Consider the following 25,528-nt stretch of genomic DNA (forward strand, 5'->3'; position numbering starts at 1 on the left):
CATCATATGACCCCTTTAATATCAAACCTATATAATGAGTTTGGAAATTTTAGACAAATGCTTAATAAATGAATTACACTGTAACTAAACCCATTAGATTTTTGCCGACTACATTTTCTGTAGATTTAGTCGACTAAAATCTTATGATATTTAGTCGACTAAAACTAAAAACAATTCAGGTGACTAAAATATGACTAAAACTAAGTGGCATTTTAGTCAAAAGACTATGACTAAAATTAAATCAAAATTTGCTGTCAAAATTAACACTGGGATGCACGATATCCGATATGCCGATATTTTCATATCATTTTGCCGATGCCGATACCGATATATATTTCCCTTTGTTTTGAAACACCAAGTCTCTCCTGTGCAGCGATTATGAACAAATTAGTTTTTAATTTTGGTTAGTTTTATTTGTTAGGAGTAATAAACTTTATTAAAGTAATTTTTTTAATGAGAGTACATTGAAAATAACCAATAATCAATCTCTGCTTTTTTAATCCTTTAGAGCTCCTTGTATTTATGTTTTCATAATCCATCTGAAAAATATATTACATATTACTGAATAAATCTGTATTAAATTATTAAATTTACAAGTGTCATGTTTGTGCTTTTTATTCATGTAAATACTGCGATACTGCTTTATTTATTCAGAAACACAAGTATCTTAATGATATTTGTGTTTTTTACTTTAATTTTATTACAAGTAGGCCAACAGCGCCCCCTAAGTAAATAAAACGCCTTACCGGACTGCATTAGGACCCGGGGGAGGCTGCCGCTGCTGCTACTGCACATGCTAGAAACTGTTGACTCTCTTGCACACCGGATGTCGTTCTGTACATGGATTCTCAAATTAAATGCGGCGATGCAAAACAGTGAATCTAATCATCATTCAGGCAAAAGTTCACTTCAAGAATGACCACACTGCTGACGTGATCTTATCACTATCACACCATGAGCACATGTGAGCTATCCGTCTTATCGGCAAGACATATCGGCATCTCGGCATATTTTTTTTCCAAATCGGCCAATGCCAATCTTCACATTGTAAGCCTTTATCGCCTGATTCCGATAACGTTCCGATAATATCATGCATCCCTATCTAAAATGCATTGATATTTCACTGAACAATCAACTATTTCTATGTGTTCGGTATAAAAAAGGTATTCTATAAATTTCATTAGACTTAATCTAGCACTTAATTTGTGATTAAGCGGATGAAAGAAGCTAGTTGAAAACTTTTTGAAGTAAAGGCAAAAAATAGGTAAACACAAGCATAATGATGAAATCTGTACAATAATTCTTACTTTTTTATTTCCTCACACTTACAGGTGCTAAAAACAAGAGTATCAGGCACTAACGTCAAAGAGTGCAAATGAATGGATACAGACTTTCAGTCACGCACACAGTTAAAGTGAAGCTCAGGGACTTACTGGGTCACCTCCTGTTAATTTGTCCTCATTTGTAGTCAGTGTGAAAGCTTCATCAAAGCCACAGTCCTTCTGTAATCACTCAGTCTTTCATAGCTCTTAAATATAAGATGTAGTGCTGTTGATGTAGTACATTCTCATATGATTCCAAATCTAACACTCATTCTCCCCTGACATAAGACTATCAATCCTAATATAAACATAAATCCATGGAAAAGTAGGAAGAACGAATAGTATACTTAAAAAATGCATTTACAAACACACATTCGGCAAACACAACCAGTTTATGAGATGCAAATGGACTCAGATCTGCACCAGAAGCTCGTCCTTAAGGCATCATGGTCGAGATTTTCAATATGGCAGAAATTAGAGCATGCAAAAAAAATAAAAAGTTGAAAAATGCTAATAATATCCAATTCAAAGGTGTCTAACTCTGCAGGCACTGAATAGTTGATGTCTCACAGAGAGAGATCTCTTGATCAAAATTAAGTTTTAATGGCACGTCTCAGAGCTGTCTTGCCACATTTTAAGTGTCTGCTGTGTGGAATATACTGTGTCTGGGTTTCTTCTTTCCTATTTCCATTGAGAAATGAGTAGCAGACTGCTAATTTATTTGAATACACAGCCCTAGTCATGAATTCATAATTGCTCCCTGATCATATTTATGAATACCAATTATAAACACAGAAGATTAAGTGCCATAAGGGGATGATAATGGTCAGATTAACCCCATTGTACTTGTTTGGAGTTTTTGTTTTTATAAAATGTTTATTGGTTATTTTTTTAACTTTTCTAAGATAGTTGAGCTGCTTCAGGTACAGCTGTTTCCTATGCTGTGTTTATTTTATATCCTTATATGAAAGATGTCATGCAAACATTTGTTCTGTGCTTGTTTATTTTTACTAAGGTGATCCGCGGAGCTCTATGAATGAGTCCAGCAGTCTTCTGGGCGGATCGCCTAGACGTCAGTGTGGCCGTAAAGGATCGCCCTATCACACGGGTCAGCTTCACCCGGCAGTGCGTGTGGCTGACCTCCTACAACACATCAACCAGATGAAAACCGCAGAAGGTTACGGCTTTAAACAGGAATATGAGGTGGGTTTATTTTATTTGTTATTTTATTTACTTATTTTTTGTGAACATCATGTTGTGTGACTAACCATTTTATTTTATTTTTGCAAAATAGTGAGTACTTTGTTAAAAACTACTCACTATTTTGCAAATCTTTTTTTTTTTTTCATTTTATTTTAATTTATATATTTATTTTATTTTATTTTTGTGAAAATCATGTTGTGTGACTAACCATTTTATTTTATTTTATTTTTGCAAAATAGTGAATATTTTATTAAAATCTACTCACTATTTTGCAAATAAAAATGTTTGTTATTTTATTATTTCATTTTATTATTTCATTTTTGACCGATATGTGAAGCGAGTAACCTATTTATTTATGAATTTATTTATTTTGTGAACAACATGTTGTGTGACTAACCATTTTATTTGCTGTCTTAAAACAGTAGGAAATTGTATGAACAACATAGGATATACAATAATGACACTTTGCTACTCACTGATTAACTTTGTCAAATCCAGCCACTAATTCTTCCTCAGTTGCACTCATAGTAGCAACCTAAGATCTTGAAACACTTTGCATCCTGGCTGATGTAAACTTGTTCGCCGGCTACAAAAAATTGCACAAAACCAGTTAATTGGATAGGAACTGGTGGTTTCAGCCAGCTATTGATTTTATTTAATTTTTTGGTTTGAATTATGAATTCTAAGGTTCATGAATGGTCTGTCAGTGTGCCAAGGTTGAGACTAGTCTTCAAATACCCTTGTTTAGCTGTTGTTTGACAATGTTTTTTTTATATATAAGCATACAGAAAATCAAGTTAATGCGATATTAACAATAATAATTGTAGTGTTTCATTTATACTGTATAGCATATTTGCATATACAATCACTGAATTGCAATACTGAGTTATTGAAATAACTGCTCCTTGTAGATGCACCTGTTGCTTAAATAGCAAAAAAATGCTTTGGCACAGCTGGTTTTAAATTTTATTTCAGAGGAAACCAGATCTATTGGACTATTTCGGCTTTAATAGTATATTTTTTAAAAACATCCAGGCAAGAGGTTTTAGTCATAATAATATAAATCTTTCACAGCTGCCCACACAGATTTTCTGATTCATTTAAAGAAGTCAGAATATTCTTGGGCTTTAATGCTGCTTACAGTGCGGTCTATCTGGGAGCTGCCGTTGCGTTAGGACCTGTCAGTGCGAACAGATGTCTGGCTGGGAGATCTCCAGCCTCCAGAACTCACCGTCTGCAAGCCTTGTCAAAACAGACCTCTGCATCCAATCCCCAACACACAAACATATTAATGCAAAGATGCATGTTTATGCACAAACACATATTCCAAACTTCTTGTCACTTCTCCACAATATAACATCCTCACACTGTTGTCATGCCCTGCTGAAGTAATGCTGCTCATTCCAGCTTGAGATAGTCAAGATGTTTTTTGGAACATGGTAGCTTGTTTGCTGCTTATCTACCAGCCCAAACCAGCTTGACCTCAACCTGGTCTTACATAGCCAGACATTTGACATAAGGTCTGGTCCACATTTCAACTATTTTGATCTAGAACTGCATGTTAACGTGATATAATTTTATCAATTTCAAAGATATGATGCCACTTATCTGACAATCAATGGCAGAATATAGCTTGATAGATCAAGAAATTGCTTTCCAGTGTTGTGTGCAGTATGAATAGACAGTCGACAGGGTGCCGTCTGGTAGTCCAGCTCAACAATCATCTAGACCAGCTAAAAACGTGTAAATCCACTATCTAAAAATTGATTTTTAGCTCAGTTTTCTGGTAGGGTGCTGTGTTTGGGCAAAATTTCCAAAATGAAAGCACTTCAGTAATGTTTCTACTATTTATTACTGTATGTTGCATTTTATTACTATAATTGAACCTGTCTTAAAACAGGTTGTTCCATGTGAGATTTGAATCTCTTTTACAAGAGAGGTAAGGCCAAGATAATTAGTAGCCAGATCCAGATGGCATCAAAAATACACAATACAAAAAAAAAAAAAAACATTTAAATAAGAGTAGAAAAGAAAAATAATCATTCATACCAAAGCAATTGCAGCCAAATGTTGTTGTTTTTTATTATTATTATTATTTCACAATAGTTCTAAACTCGCTAAGAGTATTCATGCAGAATAAGGCATTAATGTGCTTTATAAGTACTAATAAACAGCCAATATGCGAGTAATATGCATGCTAATAAGCAACTAGTTAATTAATTAATTACAAATTGGTCCCTAAACTGAAGTGTTTAAACCCAAAGGTTGCGGGTTCGAGTCTTGTACCGGCAGGGATTGTAGGTGGGGGGAGTGAATGTACAGCGCTCTCTCCCACCTTCAATACCACGACTGAGGTGCCCTTGAGCAAGAACCGAAGGCTTCTTGCTCGAAGAACCGGGAGGCACCGAACCCCCAACTGCTCCCCGGGCGCCGCAGCAAAAATGGCTGCTCACTGCTCTGGGTGTGTGTTCACGGTGTTCACTGCTGTGTGTGTGCACTTTGGATGGGATAAATGCAGAGCACTAACTCCGAGTATGGGTCACCATACTTGGCCACATGTCACGTCACTTCACGTCACTTTCTTACACTTACAGTTTGCAATTTTCTTTTAAGATGGTACTAACTCTATTAGGCAATTTGAGATTTAGCTAGTGTCCTGTCCTGGAATAAAACTTTGAGGCAATGTTTAGTGTTAGTTATACTGTGTACTTTTAAGTATTTATTCATATTTTGAATTAGCTTTTATTTTTACAGTTTCAGTTTTCATGTTAAGTCTAGTAATTTTATTATGTGCTTTTAATGTTTTACTTTAGAAAAGCTTGAATATTTCTATATAGGTATATTTCGATATAGGTATAATATTTTTATTAGTTGTATGTTTATTAGTTAAATTTTTTTAGTATACTTATTTCCATTTTCTAATTTTTCGGTATGTTTTTCATCTAATATTTGCATTTAGTTTTATTACAGGTTTAGTTCAATTACTGAAAACGAGTTTTAACAGTTTTAGTTTTACTTAACAATAACAAATCTGATGTAAAGTGATAAGTATATGTTGTAAAAGAGCAGTGTGTAATGAACCTTGATGTATTGTACATTACGTATCACAGTTGTGACTTGGCCAACTTTCAGAGCAGTAAGTTTGAGCTGTTCTTCACGGACAGGTTGACATCACTCCCTCATGGACTATAGAGGAGCAGTTATTGAGATGAAAGTAGAGGTCACACAGCCCTTCAGCATTACTGCACAAAGAGCACACTACACTGCTATCTCTTTTCCTCCCTCTCTTCCTCCGTGGCTAATTTTCTCTCCTCAGAATGCGGCTTGAGCATCTCCTCTTGGTGCCGCACTTGTGCGGACTGTTGACTCTCCTCTATCTGTTGTTGTCCACAGAGCTACGAGACAAAACATCCCACCACATAATCAGAGCTCCGCCACTAGCCTGCCTCTCAGGAGCTCAGCTTGTGGACTCATTAAACTCTCCCCCCCCAGTGTGAAACAGATTGAACTCAAAAATCAATACGCACTTTCCTGGACATAGTGACACTGTGCGTGTATGTGTGTGTTTGAGGTCAGTGTCTTTGCGCTTCATAAGCGGAAAAGATTCAGAGTTTGAGAGCACACAAATGTAACGGCAGGGTTTCATAAGCTTTATTTCCCTGCGGACCGCAAGTACAGTCCATTGATCAGTGCTTATTGACAGGATCTTTAGTTTAGATAGAGTGGAAAACAGGGAGTAGAGGTCTGTCCTACAAGCAAAAAGGTGTTGCTGTAATAACCAGAAAGGCATATCTAATATATATATTCTTTTGAATATATGAATGGTTTGTTTAAAAATTGTTTATGCTTTATTTCCCTTAAAATAAATCTTTTATGTAATTTATATATAATATATATAGAAGTTCACTAGAATTGGCAGTCTAAATGCTTACACCTAGTAGATCTAGTTTGAAGTGGAAATTTATGTTGAATATTCACATTTATATTTCAGTGAATGCTAGATTTGATAGGGTTTGGGAGCGTCTGAGAATTTAAAACAAGACGAGGATGCAAAGCAGTTCAGTTAGAAGTTTTTTTGGTCTACCTGATGCTGTGCCTATGATATTGAACATTCAGTTTTCCTTTACCTGGTGTCCACTGTGTAATTTAATAATTTTTTCAGTAATATATGCAGTTGCAGATATTAAAAGAAGTGTTCACATTAAAAAAATTTGTTCACATTACCTTTTTTGTGTTCAGCAGAAGCATGAAATCATGTTTATCCTCCTTGAAAGTGGAATTGTATTAAAATTTTGCTTAATGTAATATCACAAAATGCATGTCTTTGGGTTGCAAAGTAATCCAGAACCTCTGGTCTAAATGCTGTTTATGTCAAAATTTGTCTTTAATAAAATGCATTTTAGACAAAATCTATCAGAATTATCTTATAAAACTAACAAATATGTTCTCTCTCTCTCTCTCTCTCTCTCTCTCTCTCTCTCTCTCTCTCTCTCTCTCTCTCACTCTCTGTTTCTTTATATTCAATCATATATTTGTAGAGCTTCTTTGATGGCTGGGATATCAATAAGAAGAAGGATAAAACTAAGGGAAGGCACGATACCCTGATGGGTTGTAAGTCATTTTTTCAGTCTTTGTATGCGTACAAAAATATCATGATTTCAAAGTAATGCCTTTAGACATTCTATGGATGTTAAAACTTCAGTTTCAAAATGTCTGATAATGTAACGCTTTGATGTTCCTAAAAGTAAAAGGGGGAAATTCACTTTTGGAAATTCACTAGCTGACAGCATTGTTTATTTGCACATACTGCCTCTGCTGTTCACCGTTCACCACAAAGTGTGCTCATGCGGTTGTGTTTTTGTGTTTCAGATGACCGTCACAGGGTGAAACTGCACCCGCTGCTAGGTGATCCCAACTCCGACTATATCAATGCCAATTACATCGATGTAAGTCAGCAGTCACATACTGTCTTCAGCCAGACTCACAAACATTCACACAGTTTCTGTTATTATGTGGCTTCCCTGGAGGTTATTCGATATTTGTGGACACTCTCCCTTAGCCTTGCCATACTGTATGTGGCATATCATCATATCTCTTTTGATAGAAAACTTTTCAGACCACTAGCTGTCCTTTTTGTGATGGGTGAAACTTTTGGTTGTTATTCCTTTCCTGGCATATCTGACCTCCCAAAGGATTTTAGAGCGTGGTCAGATGTGAAGCGTAGCTTACTGACATGTGTGACAAGTGTTTTTGGGTCATTTTGGGTCCGATTTCCCCTTTAATAAAGAGGCAGGTGGGCACAGATGGTCAGCCAACCTTGTCCTCTTTGAACCTGCTATTCAAAGCTTGCACCTGGTTGGACAGGACCACCTTCTCTTCATGGGACCCTCTCCACTTATGTGCTTAAATCAATAGTTCATCCGTTTACCCCCAATGTCATTCAAAACCTGTGTGACCCTCTTCTGTGGAACAGGAATGGTTGAATTTTCAAAATGATGATGAGAAAATGACTGAATTCTCATAAACTATCAATTTAAAAATGTTTAAAACAAGATGCTAATTTCCTCACCTTGACAAGGACCTTGGATACAGCAAGTGATTTGCTCGATTATGGTGTTTATTTTGAATAGAATGCTCTAAGTATATGTAGCATTGAGTGATTTCAAAGAAATATGAAGAAAAAGAATAGTCACGAATAGTGACGTATGTAGTATTTTGTCTACGTCATAATTGGCCATAATATCAGTTTATTTTCAAATACTAAGAAATGTTAGTGTTTTCAGCATGAACCAATCAATATACAGGAGCAAAACAGCATAGGCCAATTTAACAAGAATTTATTTTTTTTTTTTTCATTTTATTTTGGCCTAAAAAGCACAAAAAGTCAAGAAAAGACCAATGATGAAAGGATACTTCTTTTTACTGTTTCTGGTAAACTTGGCAGTAAGTAGAGGCTATTAGGGAACATATTAAAGTGAGTGCAGCTCTGTTGTTTAATGTGTTTACTCCTTTTCATTGCTGTCCTTTCCTTTTGAATACCTCTTGAATCAGCCCAGTAAAGCAACTTGCTTACACAGGAATAAATGGAGTAATTTAAAAGATAAGTGTGTAATTTTTTCAGTATTAAAATACTTTCCTAGTCTTTGAAAGCCATTTGTTTGTTGATTTCCCTGAGAAGTGCAAAGGCACTTTAAAAGCATTCTGTTGTTTGAACCAGCCCCACATAGCAACACTGACTCAACCAATGGAGTGAGTTTGGGGGTGGGGCTATCAGTTTGTCCAACCAATGGCAGAGGGAAGGAGTGTCCCGGAAGCCTGTTTGAAATAAATTGTTATTTTTCAATTGTGTTTGATGATGCTAGAGGCAGAAAAAATAACACACTTCACACTTTGAGTTTAGTGTGCAAAGATTTGCCCACCTGCACATCCAAAATATATGCCTCCATTTCAAGTGTCTGTCCCCTGGCGTAGAGCTTAGCTGGCTAATACAAGTCTCTCTCTTTCTTTCTTTCTTCTAATTCTCTCTCTTTCTGTCTGTGATCTGTTAATCCTCTAGCTCTCTTCAGCCTCTCATTAACTAGAGTCTGTCTTGTCTTTTTCTACCCCACTTCCCCACCTCTTCGACTCTTGGACCCTGTAGATTCGGATAAACAGGGAAGTAAGTATGAGAATATTATTCAAAAAAATTATTAGTTGATTTGAAAGTTATTATAAAAAGTTTTGAGTAAATAGAGACCTTTTGCTTTAACCTTTTTGATGTCTTGAGTGATTTTATGCAGTGCGTTTATAGCATTGTTTCAGAGTTTTTAGTTGCTAAGTGTTGTAAAGTGTTTTGTCAAGCCTTTTTTATTATTTTTGTTTTGTTTTTCTCCCTTTAATGAGCTTCTGTGTCCTGTGAACTTTCCTTCTATTTTCAAATCAGCCATTAAATATATAACTTTAAGCATGATGTATTGTATCATCATCTTGAAAAATCGCTGCATTTCAGCTACATTGGGATAGTTGCAGCTTTGGGCTTGTGATACGATCATCATGGATTTGATGGCAGATAGGGCGACCCATGAACTGAATCATTACTGAGATCCCCTATTGCTATCGTGCCCTTGAGCAAAACACGTACCTCATATTTTCTCCAGCGGGATGGTCCCTGTTAGTGTGCTATAAATCCACTTGCACTGCTGCGTAATGTACTACACCTTCATTTTTTTTTTTTCCCAAGCCTATATGGCTGCTCTTTCCTCTTTGACCATGGTTATTTTTCTAATAAAAGCCAGATTTTGAGATCTATATAGTATGGTTTCCACCATGGGGCAAAAACATACCTTATAAATAAGTATGTAAGGTAAAACGTAAGGCAATTGCGACATTTTGTCTTACTTTTTTTTCGCAATTCTGACTTTTTTCTCAAAATTGTGAGATATTAACGCAGAATTGCAAAATATAAACTGGGAGTTTATCACTTGCAGTTTGAGAAGAAAAATCAGAATTAATCTGAATATAAAAAGTCGCAATTACTTATTATTTGTTACTCTGTGGTGGAAACAAAAAACTAAATTGCAAGATGTAAACTCAGAAGTCAAACAAAAAGGTCATTGGTAATGTATGAACTTAATTATCCATTTTTCACACATTTGAAAAATGTAAAAAAAAGACTTTAAAGTTGGAAATCAATAATAATTGCATATTTTATTTTATAGGCTATTTAAAAAAAAAAAAAGAAATAATTATGTGTATACAAATGTATTTGTATATACTAAAATATGCAAATGTACATTTATTTTAAAATGTTTTTGGGTTTTTACATCTAACATATTCAATATAATATTTGAATAATTTGCTTTTTTACTAATGATGACATTAAATCCATTTTTTATTATTAATCTGTTGTTTTATAATATACTTTTTATCACACAATATAATTGAGTCTTTATATATATGAAAATATGTACAGTAGCTGCCTTTATGTAGGGAATCACTGACAATGGGATCATCATATTTGAGGGTCCCTGACATTAAAAAAAAAGTTTGAAGACCCCTGGTATAAGTAATAGAAAATCATGCTACTACTGAATCAGCAGAACAAAGCTGTTTTGGACCAGTTATCTTCCCAATGTTTTCCTTGCGTCCCTTGTATTCTCCAAACCCCATAGACTGATGAATCCTTTCAGTGTGGAACAAGCATCCCCCACAATTTCTTTTTCCATCTACAGTGTATCTGTTTCTATGTTTGTTTGTACAGTGTGCAAGAAATAGCTTGGCCCAATCTAAAATGTAGTGGGCGTCTGCAGTGTTCTAAATGGAGCAGCAAATGCTCAGCAACAATGAAGAACATGTCTCTATTATTCCGCTAATGTCTGTTTAATGAAAACAGATCCACTTTTTGGGAGCATCCCCAGGTAGTTCTTTGAAAAGGCTTAGCTTTGATGAATAAATTGCATGTTTTTAGATGTTCCTAGAGTTTCTTTCTCCCTGTACATTCCAAGCATGAGCTGATAGAGGAATCGTGTAGGGAGCTCATGTCCTCCATGATGAGTTTTATGTTTGGGCAATTGAGTATTACTTTTGTAGCAGGGTGCCTTTTTGTTTGTTTGCTCTTTGTGCCTCAGACTTATTAATAGTGTTAGAGAGTAACAAACACTATTAGCTATCCTACTAACTTGACTTACATTTTTTAATTTGCTTTTAGTTTTCAAACTAAAGTAGCTTTTGAGTTATGCAGTAAGTTATGTTGTCAATACTGAAACAGGCTTTCCTTAGAATTTCTTAAGTAGTGTTGGGAGGTCAGATTCTTTTTAGTCAATCAGTTTGAATGATTCATGTAGGTTTTGCTTTGTTTGGTTTGTTGTAGTGTAGATTTGTGTGCTCAGAGCTGGTGTCATCCTAATTTAGACCCTCATTTTCTGTTCTAGGAAATAAACTTGATGAAACTACTCGCCATGTTGAGATGACCCTTATTTTATCTCAGTAACCCACAGATTATCAAACCGTTCTGCTCGCAGTCCAAATAAATTTTGGTTCATTTCAAATAGTAGCTTTCAAAGCAGTCATTTGAACTGGACATCTAGAACTAAAGACCTTGGATCTCTGAAGAGCATTTGTACTCTAAAGAGGAGTGAGATACACACAAGTGATGTTTCTAGGACACAAATGGCTTACACAGCACGTCACCTCTCTTTCTTTCTTTTTAGGGTTACCATCGATCCAACCACTTCATCGCCACTCAGGGTGAGTATCTTTGTCAGGACAAGACTTGTGGATGGATAGATGGATGTGTGTGTTTATATGGTTCAGTCTGGCAGTGTCCAGTCCCAGGAGGGAGAGCCTCTTTCCTCTCTTCAGTCTGAGCCTTTGGGTTTGTGTGTGTATGAGACTGAAACCTTCAGAACACAGACATCCTCCAGATGGAATCTAATGAGTTCTGATCCAGGAAATTATAAAGGTGTGTGAATAGAGATGGTGCTGCAGAGTCAGGATTACCACCTGCTGTCTTCTTACCCGAGATCCCCATCAAAACCACCAGCACAATGACTGCAGGACCTTGGCTCATCTCAGACAGATTGTGTGTACTGCAAAATCATTTTCCTAATATTTTTGTCTTGTTTTTGAATAATAGAACATCTGTAGAAAATCATTTGACCTTTACATCCTTTATTTGTTTTTATGTCATTTGCAATTTTTCTCTCCATTCAACCATAAACATCACTCAATTTATATTGAAAACAAGAAAAAGCAGTTTGCCAAAGGGGTAAGAAAAATACAAATTAATTCAATATGAAACCAAATATTAAATTCTTATGCAATTTTGCTTATTTATTTTTAAGGAAAGGTTTAAGGATATTTTTTACTGGAAAACAAGACAAAAATACAGCTCAATGAATTCTTTTTGCAGAGTGAGGACATTCAGGGACATCCTTGATTTGAAAAATTTTATGGGACAGATTTACTAACAGCACGCACCTGTGTAAACCCTCTTTTTGGCATTAAAACCCTCTTTTAGCAACAGTAACCAAGGAGGGCGGACTTTTGCGAAGGGTCAATTTCCTCGGACGCTGCATTGGTCGTGATTTGACGTCATGCTCTGCAGCGTCTTTTTAAAAACCGAAATTCAACACATAACAAATAATAATACATCTCAAATGTAAAAACATACAATCTACTCCACTGTCCTGCAGCGCTGCAATTTTAAATGTATGTTCTTTTAAAATTCAGCTAAGAGGTCATGCTGTGACGTATCAATCTGCTGTTGGTCACACGGTTTCACGTGATGCTAATTCGCAGGTCAGAGTTCACCAAGCTTGAACTTTGGAGCGCAGCGAAATGCGAAACTTTTCACACGGGCTTGCGTTTCCAGTCTGACACATTCGCATGCGTATGAATACAAGTCAATGGAAAGAAAAGTGCAATGTGACCGCCCCTTTACTCATTTTGTGCCTGTGTTGTTAGTAGATTACCCACACCTGATTATCATCAGTTCTGCTTGTCTGCGACCCTACGCTAATTTTTGCCCCACTTGGTCGATTGTGTTGGTCTTTATAGAAATGCATTCGCTCTGTTTAGTAAATCTGGTGCCATATTTTAAGTTTTATTGTTTATATATCTTGTAAGTAGTTGTTTAATAAGTAGAATGATGTACAGTCTGTGTGGTCAAAGACAGTAAAACAGTGAAAGACCATAAAACCTGAAATCACCTACATTTGGATACCAGCCAACTGTCCTTACTAGGAAACCGACTTCATGAATATACTAAACAATGTATTACTTTCATTCTCAGCATGCAAAAAGCTTTCTGTAGCTTAGTTTCCAAAGGATAGAAGTCATTGGAAATTCCCCCACCATGACAGAAGAAACAATGTGTGTGCATGTGAGAGAAACATCAGACATGAACCGCCCTCTATCCCTTTCACAGCTCTACTGAAACAAGGTCACCCTCATCTCTCATCGTTTCAGATCTCCCATAAATAAATCATTACATGTTTGTGGTGTGTCTGTCTTTTCCCCCTAATTGAATTTCGAGGCAGACTCAATTGATGGGAGAAATTAGCTTTTTCTATCAGAGAGCCACATCCTGCTGAGGTTAAAAACGGTTCCATTCACCAGAAATGTCTGCTATTGAATTACCCTGTGTGAGGCTCTGGATTACTGAACTGCCTTATAACATGCAATGACACTTGGTAAATTAAACCCGCCGTCTGGAGCACTGGCTGCCATTCATTGAATATGTGTGTGTGTTTGTGTGTGTGTTTGTCTGTTTGCAGGGCCCAAGCAGGAGACAGTGTATGATTTTTGGAGGATGGTTTGGCAAGAAAACTGCTTTAGTATCGTCATGATCACCAAGCTAGTGGAGGTGGGCAGGGTATGTTCTAGATCCTTCCTCATCTGCACACTAACCCATCAACTAAAGACCCATTCTCAACCATGCACATTTCATTCAGTCATCACCTCAAAATCTTTGTGTATTTGTGGGTCTGTTACACTTATCTGTGCTTGGAAATTATATGTAAATTGATTTAACGTCAGCATTTTCCATTCATCAGTCATGGTCACTTTTTCTTGATAAAACCATAGTTTTACTTTTTATGTTTTTATATGTGATTACTGTATGCACAAAAATGACCATTTAACACCATGAAAATACAGGGTTTGTTTGGACTTTGGAGTATCATGTAAATACCATGCTCTATGAATATGATAAACATCCTTACATGATATTCGGTTATGATAGTGCTCTGATATATAGCATGGTTACCATAATGATTACCATATTCATGTTCCATAAAATGTACAATGCCATGTAGGGAAGCACTTATGCATATGTCAGTTACATACAGGTACATATATCAGCTGATTTAGAGTTTTTTTTATATTTGTTTATTTATTGTATTGGTGGATATTTCATATTTAAAAGTGCATTCTCCTTTCTACTATTTTACATGGTAGCCATCATGTAACACTCAGTCTTTCAAAACAATAATAATTTAATAGCACATTTAAATGCAATCTTCAGCGAATCCCAAAATGAATATCTATTTTCCCACTGTACATTATAATGCCTAAATTCACTTGTACAGTAGCATTTATGATTCATTTTAGTTTTATTTCTAATTTATTTAGACAAAATGGTGTATAATTTTAATATCTACTATTATATGAAAATAATAACTCCGGTCCAAAAATCCATGGTACTACTACATGATACTTTATTGTTACTGCATTCAATATGGTGTATATTAAAGTCCCGTGATATTATCATCGGATACCATCACTGTACCACCACAATACATTTGCTACGTGCAGTACAGTACACTTATGACGTGCTCGCATTATATAAATAAGTCTGTTTTGCTGTCAAACTAAAAATTAGATTTGAAGTATCATAATTCCCACACTCATGTAATGCATTCTGCTTCCTTGTTTTGTGGCCCACTCGTTAAACCACCTCCTTTTCTTCCTCCGACATAATTTCCTCTTTCATTTTCCTCTCCACACCCCGCATCAGCTCCTTCAGTGCTTCGGAGACAGCGTCTGCTGCCAACAGTCCTCTTAATGGCCCATCCCTGCCTTATGCTCTTATGAAATTGGGGCTCTATTATGAAAAATACGCTTTCCCTTTTTATCATAAAAGCTGTGAACAGCAGGGATAAATGGATGATGGCTTAGGTCCGACAGCAAATCTAACAGTTCGTGTAACGGTAATAGGCGTGTAGAAATAAACCTGGTTTACAGTACACAAGGAGGGAGTTCTTTCACTTCATCAGTTTGATTGCTGTAAAGCTTTAACTCAGAGACCAGAAGATTTAAGATATAAGTATAATATATCAAATTAAAATATGTTGTTTTTAGCTTTTGGCAATGTATACATCTCTGTTTATGTATTTGCTTTGAAATATCTTAAGATGATTAAAAATAATCAAGGGTGTTTTTCTGTGTAGCATTGAATTAAATTTATTCAAAGAATTATATTTAATATTTTTCATTTGTATGCACTAGTATTCACCTTTGTTGGAGAGACTTTGGGGACAGTGAGGTTATGATCAGGTAATGGATGAGTAAACCCCCCTGGGTGCCGGTCAGAGCACCAATAATGAAGAGACAGGTGATTAGCTTTCTATGGTGTATTAGTAGAGAAAAGGAAGGGCCACAGAGGTACAATCAAAGGTGTAGATAGTCTGCAAAATAAGTACAATAAAGAAATGAATAAGCTAAAGATATAGATAAACAATAGTAATATTTACGGTTACATAGTGAAACCAAAGCATTCATAATTCACATAATTGGCATTTCTCTACTGAACATACAGTTAAATGAAGGGAAACAAGGTATTTCACAGAAAACTACAAGTCATGAGTGATCATTTGTCCCGATGAACATAAAGTTCCCATATATGGATAGAATCGTGGCGCATCGGAGTAACATTTGCATAAACAGAACGCTAATCACTCGTTCGGTATTGTAGCAGCTTAACAGAACAACATCACGTCATTAAGACATCATAACACTGATTTACATCTTGATAAAGTATGAATAATTACCCGTTAAGTAATATTCCCGATCTGGATGCTACAGAACGATCGTTACAGGACATGTCTGGGCATGTTCATATGGTACATATAACACTGTAGCGATCACTGTAAACACAAATATAAATAAAATAGGCTTACTTTGTGGTCAGTGACTACCACCTTGATATTAAATCTGCAAAAATCCCCACGAACAAAGTGAAAGTATCATCCTTGCAGCTGACGGCTCGGACAGATCACTCAAACACTGCAAACAGCGGCAGTTCATCAAACTACACTGCCCTCTACCGAAGTACTATTACGACTCCAGTTTCATAATAAAGGTCCCTCTTACAGGAGCCTTTAATACAACCTTCATGTATTTATTTTTTTTAAAACATTCTAATATATGTCCAAGTTTTTTAATCAGTTAGTGCGCAGACAGTTTGAACTGATACAGGAAAATCAATCAAATTTTCTGAATTGAATACCATTTTTGCTCCTGACGTTTTAATCAGAGAAGCTGTCGAAACGTCTGTCTTAATACTTTCATACTAACACAAGTAAGAATCATGAAACTAATGTAATGACATGCTTTTTAGGAAACGTAATTGTGCATTAAAATCTTCTCATTATTCATGATGTTGTTTAATTTTATATTGCCAGCAAAACCATTTGAAATATACAGTATCATATATCACCCAACGCTAGTATCATGCTGCTGTGGACCTCTAATGTTTTCTAACCTGAGTTTGTTTATCCTGGTTTGTCTTTTAGGTGAAGTGCTGCAAGTATTGGCCAGATGAGTCAGAGATGTACGGAGACATTAAGATCACACTGCTGAAGACTGAAACTCTGGCGGAGTACACAGTGCGAACTTTTGCCCTGGAGCGGGTATGAAATGATTTCTCTTCCTCTAGAGACAGGACAGGAACTGATGGGGAAAATAAGGGTTGCATCTCCCGCATGAGCACCACACCACCTCTAAGCCACGGCTCCAACACGCTCTTATTTCTCACACATCAATGTGATTTGCTCTGCCCTTTGATATGATGCAATCTATTATGCACGAGTTAATGTACAGTCAGCAGGCCATTATCACAAAATAAATGCAGACAGGGTGATCAGGTCTTGTATCCCCAATCTTGTATCATGTTACTCCACATTACCCTGCTTATTACATGGCTACTTAACAAATAAATAAATAAATAAAATGGACATGAATTATTGATTTGAGTTGAAATAATTTTGTTATGTGAGAGTGATATGAGAGAAGTGAAACTATCACAGCCATGTCGGAAATCAATTTTCTTATATCATCTATACAGTTTAGCATCATGATACAAAACGATTTGATCTCTGACTGCCATGATTGATCAATTAGAATCAAGTATTTCTGGCCCTTTAATAATCTCTCATATGTGCTGCATTGAGCAGTGCAGTGATTTTATGTAATCTGGATTAAGAAAATTAAAAAAAATTAAAAAAATTTAATACTTGTAATTAGACTGTATTGTGTTTTAAAATGTTCATTTGTTTTATAATCAGTTACTTTTTTATTGATAACATGATTAACTTAATATTCACAAAATGGCAGTAAATTCATTGATTCTTCCTAATTTATCTTTTTTATATTTTAAATGTTCCTTTCTAAAAAAAAAAGCTTATTGCTTATGTATTGCACACAAATACCAGCCACTAGTCAGGCAAATATAATTACATGTAAAATTGAGAGGCAATAAAGAATAAAATAAATGAAAAATAAATAAAATATAAAATTAATTATTGAATCTTTAGTTAATGTTTTATTTTGCTTGTTTTAATTTTTTTTTTTTTTATTTAACATTTTTATGATTAATTATTAGCTTTTCACGGACCCCCTGTAGACCCCCTTCATAAACCCCAGTTTGGGAAATCTTGACGTAATGTTTAATGCATTTAATGCACTTCATGTTGTTGATGGTTTCAGATTATCCTATTCAAATCAATGATAAATGAGTTAGGTCAAAAGTAATCAAAAAGTACCTAAAATGTGGAATGTGATAGATTACGTTACTAACTATAATTTTCATAATGTAATTTGTATTCAGTAATGAACTACAATTTTTAAGTAATCTACTGAGCACTGCTGATACGTATTGGTTCTTTGCTAGGATTAGGGTAGAACGTGAATTGTGTGTGTGTATGTGTGCACCCATTTTGCGTGTGTGTGTGTGTGTGTTAGTGGAGAATTTGGAGTGACAGCTCTTTAAATGAAATGGAGAGAAGTGCCTGATACCCAGCAGAGGCCCACCGATCTGTCTGTTCCAGGATTAGAGCTGCCTCATCTCAGAACGCTTTATGGCGGGCACATTAACTAAAGCATCTCTTTCTCTCTTCTCTCATTATCTCTCCTTCTCTCTGATACAATGGGCTAAATGTGGGTGCGTTTTCTGAAATTAGCTCAATTTAACCTCCTCCACCTCACACCCCTGTCTTCTCTTATCGTCCTCTTTGCTGCCCTGTGGAGGCGCAGTTCTGTCGACAGCCTTTGATGTGAGTTTTGCGCTTGCCGCAGCCCTGTCAATCAAACACAGGCTGTGGGTGGAGGATGTGCTTGTGTGTGTTTGTCGAATGTTGGGGAAGGTTTCTCGGCGTAACCATCAGACAGGCTTTCGGCTGAAGCTTTCTTTGTGTGTATTTAAACAGACGAGCAATCGGGATGTTGTAATAGGAAGTCTCTTAGTGACCTGTCGGGTAGACGTACGCACCTCCCCTGAGTGGGACCACAGAGCTGGGTGTCTATTTCACTGGCGCTTTTGCTAATTCATCTGAGTTTGCCTTGGTGTCTTTGAGCCATGAGGAATACAAACTCCAGAAGTGAGTCACCTCAGATTTTTGAGCCAATAGGAATTTTCTTTTTCATCCAATAAAAAACAGTCCAGCTGCGATTTGTCTCGATTAAATAAAAATAGTAGTAATATGTAAAAAATTGCGCATATCTATGTTGGAGCCGTGGTGTGGTGGTATGCCCTTACACATTGAGCCAAGATGCTTATATGGAAAATTGGGGTTTAAGTTTCTTATATCTCAATGTTCCTCTAATTAAAATGGCAAAAAAAACAATTATATTAATTTTGATGCGTATTAATTATAATTTAATTTTTGGAGCCTGTTTGTCTTTCAGAGAGGATACTCCGCCAAACACGAAGTATGTCAGTTTCACTTTACATCATGGCCTGAGCATGGAGTCCCATACCACGCCACGGGTCTGTTAGCCTTCATCCGGCGGGTCAAATCCTCCACGCCACTTGACACAGGGCCTGTGGTGGTCCACTGCAGGTATGGAGCTCTGTATTTCATCATATTAGAACTGCTAATGTTTTTCAGCCAGAAATGTATATGTCCAAAATCTCACCAATGCTGCATTTATTTGATCAAAAAACAATGATATTGTGAAACATTATTACAATATAAAACAACTGTTTTCTGTTTGAATATATTTTTAAATCATTGAAAACAGCTGTGCTGTGTAATATTTTTGTGTAAAGTGTAATACTTTTTTAGGATTCTTTGATGAATAGAAAGTTTAAAAGAACAGCATTCATTTGAAATAGAAATATTTTGTAATATTATAAATGTCTTTGCTGACTCTTTTGATCAATCTGTTGCATACTCCCTGAATAGAACTACTTAGTTACTTACCCTAATTACTTAAAACTTACTTACCACAAACTTTTAAAAGGTATCTGTGTGAATATATACCTGAATATATACATTTATATAATATAAAACCAAACAAACTTTTTGTGAAATGTTTTGCTTGAAAAATACTCCAAGGAACTCAAAGAATGGTGAGAATATCATGTTACATGTTCAAAAACCTGATGTGACCATGATACATGTCCAAAAATCTGGTTTTACCATTGTACAGTGTCAAAAACCCATGGTAAACCTTTTTGGTACTTTTTGATAGTTTTTACTGTCAGCTGTTACATGGGACTTTGAATGTTCACATCCTTCCATGTCAAACAGGACTTATGGCAGCTGACTAGCCTGGACTTTAGTTCATGTCCATCAAAGAAAAAGCAAATGTCATCATTTTTGAGGAACATCTTGCTATCTGTCTTTCGTTCTTCCTCTTCAGTGTGGGAGCAGGCAGGACAGGCTGCTATATCGTGCTGGATGTAATGCTGGACATGGCGGAGTGTGAAGGAGTGGTGGACATCTACAACTGTGTGAAGACCCTCTGCTCTCGCCGCATCAACATGATCCAAACAGAGGTGCAGACTCTCACGTTTCCCCATAATTCCCTTTAACCAGCTATTGCAGGAGACTTATTACATGGCATCCCTTGTATTTGCATAGTCATAAGCTCTGTAGGAGTCGCTATGAATATTCAGAATCTTTAGCCTTGAAATTCAGTGAAAAGTGTGTATTGATAGATGTGAAATGCAAATAATAATCTCTGTTGCATCTGTCCGCTCTGCGCAGGCAAGTGCCTTTGCTTAGATGTTCCAAAATTTGCATATCCAAACTTTATTATGTAAATCCCCCAGTCATTTGACTGTTTAAAACATTAGCAATTATTTACCAGCTGCTTTAATTAAATCCATCCGCGAGGGTTTTATGTAGAGCGATGTATACACACGCAGTGCACTTTGAAACATGCCACAAGTTTTGTTTACATCGAAACATTGGGGTTAAACAAATTCTGTTATCGGTGTCTGTTTACTCTGTATTGTCCTTTGTCTTGCATGCATTCTCACTTCTCCTCCAGTCCTCTCTTTTCTGTTCTCCTCATTCCTTTTCTAATCTTTTCTTACTTGATCCATCAATGGTGTTTTCTCAGAAGGAAGACAGTGCCTCCTCCAAAAATCCAGTTGATAAAATTAAACTAAATCAAAGCAAATATTCTGAAATAATAGATGAAATTTGTTGTAACACCAGCAGAAAGGGCTTCCAAGGGAGGCCTCGCTTGAGCTCATTTCGAAATAAAGGTAAAAGAAAATCACAGAAAGCAGTGCCTCCTTGTCATTGTGATTGGCTGATTAATGCATTAATGTCTTGCCTATCATGCACACAACAGCAAATTCACATGAATGTGTTAAACTTGGATTAATAACACCCACTCAGACATTATCACTTTCAGTCAAGTCTGAATCAAAATTTGAAGTCTACAGCAAGCCATGTGTAGTTATGTCTTTGCTTTCTTTCTCTATATAACAGGAGCAGTACATATTTATTCACGATGCCATCCTGGAGGCGTGTCTGTGTGGGGAGACGGCCATCCCGGTAAACGAGTTCGCCCTGGCTTACAAAGAGATGCTGAGGGTGGATTCTCAGAGCAACTCTTCACAGCTACGAGAGGAGTTCCAGGTCTTTGTCAACAATAATATCGTTTTATAATTTCTCCCCAAGGTCTTGATCGTGAGATCTCATTGGTGCAAAATCCCACATGATTGTACATTTAAACATTGGTTTTGGCTGAGTCACATTGTGTAGCAGTTTCACAGTCAGTGGTGGCAGACAAATTGCTTGTCACCTGAAATGTCCTACATGACACTAGTCTTAGAGACAGCTGCCTTACTCACAGGTTGTACAGCCTATTCTTCAATATCAGTGAAACATGCTATACAGTCAATGTTGAACAGAAATGTTTAGGGACCTTGTTATAAATGAACATCACTTGCTATAGCATAATTATAATACTCTTGGGGTCTGTTTTTGCAGCTTAGTTTCAAAAAATGAACTGAACAGGGCAGAAAGTTTGTGCTTTGAAAGTTATAGTTGTTTACATCATAAATTAAACTCTTATTTCCAAAGATCAAGGGAAATTACATTTTTCAGATTCCTCTACACATAAATAACTTTCTATGAAGTTCTATAAATGCTAAATCTGTTCAATGGAGCGAAGCAAGGTTGACGGCAGCAGTCAAACAAGACTCTGAGCTGTACAAAGTGTGACATACCTGCTGCCCGTAGATTAATGATCAATACTGTTGAATAAATGTATTTTGAGTGTGGCTAGACATTCAGAGGACATTTAAATAATCTTTTCGACTCCAACGAGACTCCTACACACATAACAATGAGAAAACTGAGATGTAATAAACGACAGAATGTTGGAACTCTTTCAGAACTCAGAATCTTTCATTTCATTTGTATATACTGGAAACGTGGGCATCTTGAGTGAAGGTTCCTCACTAGGAGGCTATTGATTACAGAAGTTTAATTGTTTTCGTAGACTTTCGAACATAAACAATAAAGGTAGTAGTGCAAAATGTGTAATAGAAGAAATACCTTGCATTCCGTGTCCATTGGGAGTAGTAGTCAGCCGTGTTTCACTTTGCCACAGATCCTCAGGGAGCGAAAGGCCAGTGAAGGTTATTTAATAAAAGATGTACCACTCCACATGTGTTGCAGAGAATACTTTTATTGATTTAGGGGAAGGCAGGCAGAACTATCCTTGCTCTCCTGCACTTACCTCTACATTGCAGTTTTCTGACTTTACTTTCCAGGTGAATTATAATGCATTCATTATAGGCAATTTTTTACTGAGGCTTTGAAACAGAAGTACAGGAAGGCAGCTTTGGATTACAGAGTGTAGTTTGTGCTATAGTTATTAGGTGCTGATGGAGGATATTATAATGGGTTTTGTATATAAACATTTTTGATGTTTACGTAGACATAATCTTTTCTGTTGAATTGTTGTTAGAGGTTCCTTTGGCTGTAGTGGAGAACTGCAAATCTCTTTACCTTTTGGTTTGCACAGGCAGAACAGTGCATGTGTCATGGTTTTTCCTGACTTTGATGAGCTCATAGAAACTACATTTATTGTGTATGATGTTGGCCTGATTTGTTTGGTACTGTAATAGCAGTAATAGTTTAGACGAGTGAGATTTAACGCATGTTAAAGCTGGTTTCAAAAGCTGTTGTTGGAGTTGGGGCACATCTGCGGTCACCAGATGCACAATACTATTAGTGCATAATGGAAATCTTCATAATCACCAGTGTGCCAACAGAAAACATTTTTGTTTTCTACTCAGCTTTCTTTCTTTCTTTCTTTCTTTCTTTAGCTTTTTCATTTTGTTTTTATGAATTTTCCTGCTTTGTGTGGAAAAACAAAGAACTTTACATAATTGCATCTTAATTTCTCCCAATTGTGACTTTATATTTCACAGTGTTACTTTATTTCTTTTAAATACTTTGTCTCTAAATGTGACTTTGTATCTCACAGTTGTCTTAATTTCTGATTTTAAACTTTATCTCACTTATTTATTAGTTTATTAGTGTTTTAGTTTGTTTGTTTGTTTACTCTGAAGCAGAAAAGGCTTCCGTAGTTTGTGTGCTGATTTTTTTTTAGTGTTTTTTTTCTGCTTTTCTTCTCTCTTCTCATGAAGAATCAAATTTAGTCTTTTGAGATAAAATGGCTTGATGTGCTTCCAGAACCCAACGTCTTCCCCAGTCCAAAACAGCATTTGAAACCGTGTTATTTTAGTATTATTTATATACTATATACTATATATTATATAGTTTGTTTTCATTTAAGTTTGTTTTTGTAATTATATGTGATTGTCATTTTAAATGACATTTATTTATTTTATTTTAGTTGCCAACATCTCTTTAAGTTTTTTTTTTTTTCAGTTTTTCATCTCAAATTTTGTGTAGTTTTTTGTTTATTTGTTTGTTTGTTTGTTTTTTTCATTTTACAAATTACTAAACATTTTCAATTACAAAAAATGTAATAGTTTTATCTTTAGGCAAAACAAATTATATCAACACTGATTTGAAATGTCTCGTTCTAAACTTCTGCAACTTTTTTATGTCATATACTTTAGATCATCACATCATCATCATAATAATAAACCCACTGACCTCACTGAAGTTGTCAATGAAGTCTCAAGCAAAGAAAAAAATACTACAAATCCTATCCTCAACATCAATGTTCCATTTCTGTTTCCCTCAGACGCTAAACTCGGTGACTCCTCATCTGGATGTCGAGGAGTGCAGCATTGCCTTGTTACCACGAAACCGCGAGAAGAACCGCAGCATGGACGTTCTCCCACCTGACAGGGCCCTCGCCTTCCTGGTGACCACTGAGGGAGAAAGTAACAACTACATCAACGCGGCACTGATGGATAGTTTCCACCGGCCTGCTGCCTTCATTGTAACCCCTCACCCGCTGCCCGGCACGACCTCTGACTTCTGGAGGCTGGTGTTTGACTACGGCTGCACCTCTGTGGTCATGCTGAATCAGCTGAACCAATCAAACTCTGCCTGGGTAAGTGAAAGCACCAGAAGTTCCACTGAAAACAGCACCCAAGAGGACTTTGGGAGTTTTTCTTCAAAATACATCTTTATCGGTTGCCTTTTTGCATTCACATCATCACATGTCCTTTGAAGTCGTTTAAGCTATTTTGTCCCCAGCTTCTCTTAATCTCCCTGTGAAATGTTCTATATTCATAAGTGTATAGTCAAGTCTCATTTACATACAACTTTCCTTTGAGTTTACGGAGTGGCGTTCCAGTGCTCTTCTCGATCACGGCTCTCTGAAAACCCTGACGTGCGCTAACATGCCGGCAGTTACTCAGTGTCACTCTCGCAGTCGATCTGTTCCTTTTTCTCTCTGTGGTGGATTAACGTCTCTCCCTCTTATTCATTCACATGATTGCTCTCTGCAGTCCATAAGTATTAATATTTATCACCTCACTTGCTTTGCTGTCATTAATGTTCTTTCTCTTTCTCGCCTATTCTCACCGTCCCCGCCCGTTTAATTTCAGCTCAGTTCGGTTTAGTAAGGCTACAGCGTTTCATATGTATGGATGGTGAATTCTAAGGCTGCAACATATTCCAAATACAGATGAGTCAAAATATTGATTCAATTGAATCTCATGTATTTCAGATCACGTTCTTAGATTGAAATCCTTATGGGTTTTTAGATTATGGGGGTTGGCCTCTGACTGTCCTGCTTGATCATCATAATTTCAGCAGCTACACTGTAAAATATACTTACTTCAGAAGCCTCTTCTTTCCAGAACCCATTTCCCTCTAGAACCTTTTTCATTTTCCCATGCAGAACTTTTTTTCCTCAGAACTCCAGTTCCCTTCAGAACACCTGTCACTGTAGAATCCTTTTCCCTTCAGTAGATTTTTTTCGTTCTAGATTCTTTCAAAATCCCACTCCTGCATAAACCCCTGTTCCTCAATCCCATTCCATCTAAAAAACACTTTCCACTTTTTTCTTTTCAGAACCACTTTTCCTCCAGAATCCATTTCCCTTTTCTTCCCTTACCAAAAAGTAGTATACTTTAAGTTTATTTTAGTAAGTATACTTAAGTAAAGTTCAAGTATATTTTTAAGTATACTTTATGTAGTAAGTATACAAATATCAGTGTACTAGTAGTATACTTGTAAGTGTACTATTTCAATACTCCTTGGGACTAAATTAGCCCACTTTCTAGTATATAAAAGTATACTTTTAAGTATAACAGTAGTAAACTTTAAGTACACAACTAGTTTACAACA

At 36.2% G+C, this 25,528-nt stretch overlaps 1 protein-coding gene across 1 annotated transcript in view; it reads left to right on the forward strand.

The window, feature by feature from the left end:
- LOC107705793 (receptor-type tyrosine-protein phosphatase U-like) overlaps window positions 1–25,528 on the forward strand; it is a 276,526-nt gene that overhangs the window by 233,767 nt on the left and 17,231 nt on the right. The window contains exons 17-27 of the mRNA XM_016509251.1: window positions 2,338–2,525; window positions 7,064–7,136; window positions 7,395–7,471; window positions 9,166–9,183; window positions 11,714–11,750; window positions 13,781–13,878; window positions 16,799–16,915; window positions 19,188–19,342; window positions 20,148–20,283; window positions 21,230–21,379; window positions 23,970–24,284. Coding sequence (XP_016364737.1) covers window positions 2,338–2,525; window positions 7,064–7,136; window positions 7,395–7,471; window positions 9,166–9,183; window positions 11,714–11,750; window positions 13,781–13,878; window positions 16,799–16,915; window positions 19,188–19,342; window positions 20,148–20,283; window positions 21,230–21,379; window positions 23,970–24,284 — 1,364 coding nt within the window. The remainder of the gene's footprint in view (window positions 1–2,337; window positions 2,526–7,063; window positions 7,137–7,394; window positions 7,472–9,165; window positions 9,184–11,713; window positions 11,751–13,780; window positions 13,879–16,798; window positions 16,916–19,187; window positions 19,343–20,147; window positions 20,284–21,229; window positions 21,380–23,969; window positions 24,285–25,528) is intronic.

This window comes from Sinocyclocheilus rhinocerous, unplaced genomic scaffold, assembly GCF_001515625.1.
Source record: "Sinocyclocheilus rhinocerous isolate Xijiao unplaced genomic scaffold, SAMN03320098_v1.1 scaffold222, whole genome shotgun sequence".
In the NCBI taxonomy this organism is placed as follows: domain Eukaryota; kingdom Metazoa; phylum Chordata; class Actinopteri; order Cypriniformes; family Cyprinidae; genus Sinocyclocheilus; species Sinocyclocheilus rhinocerous.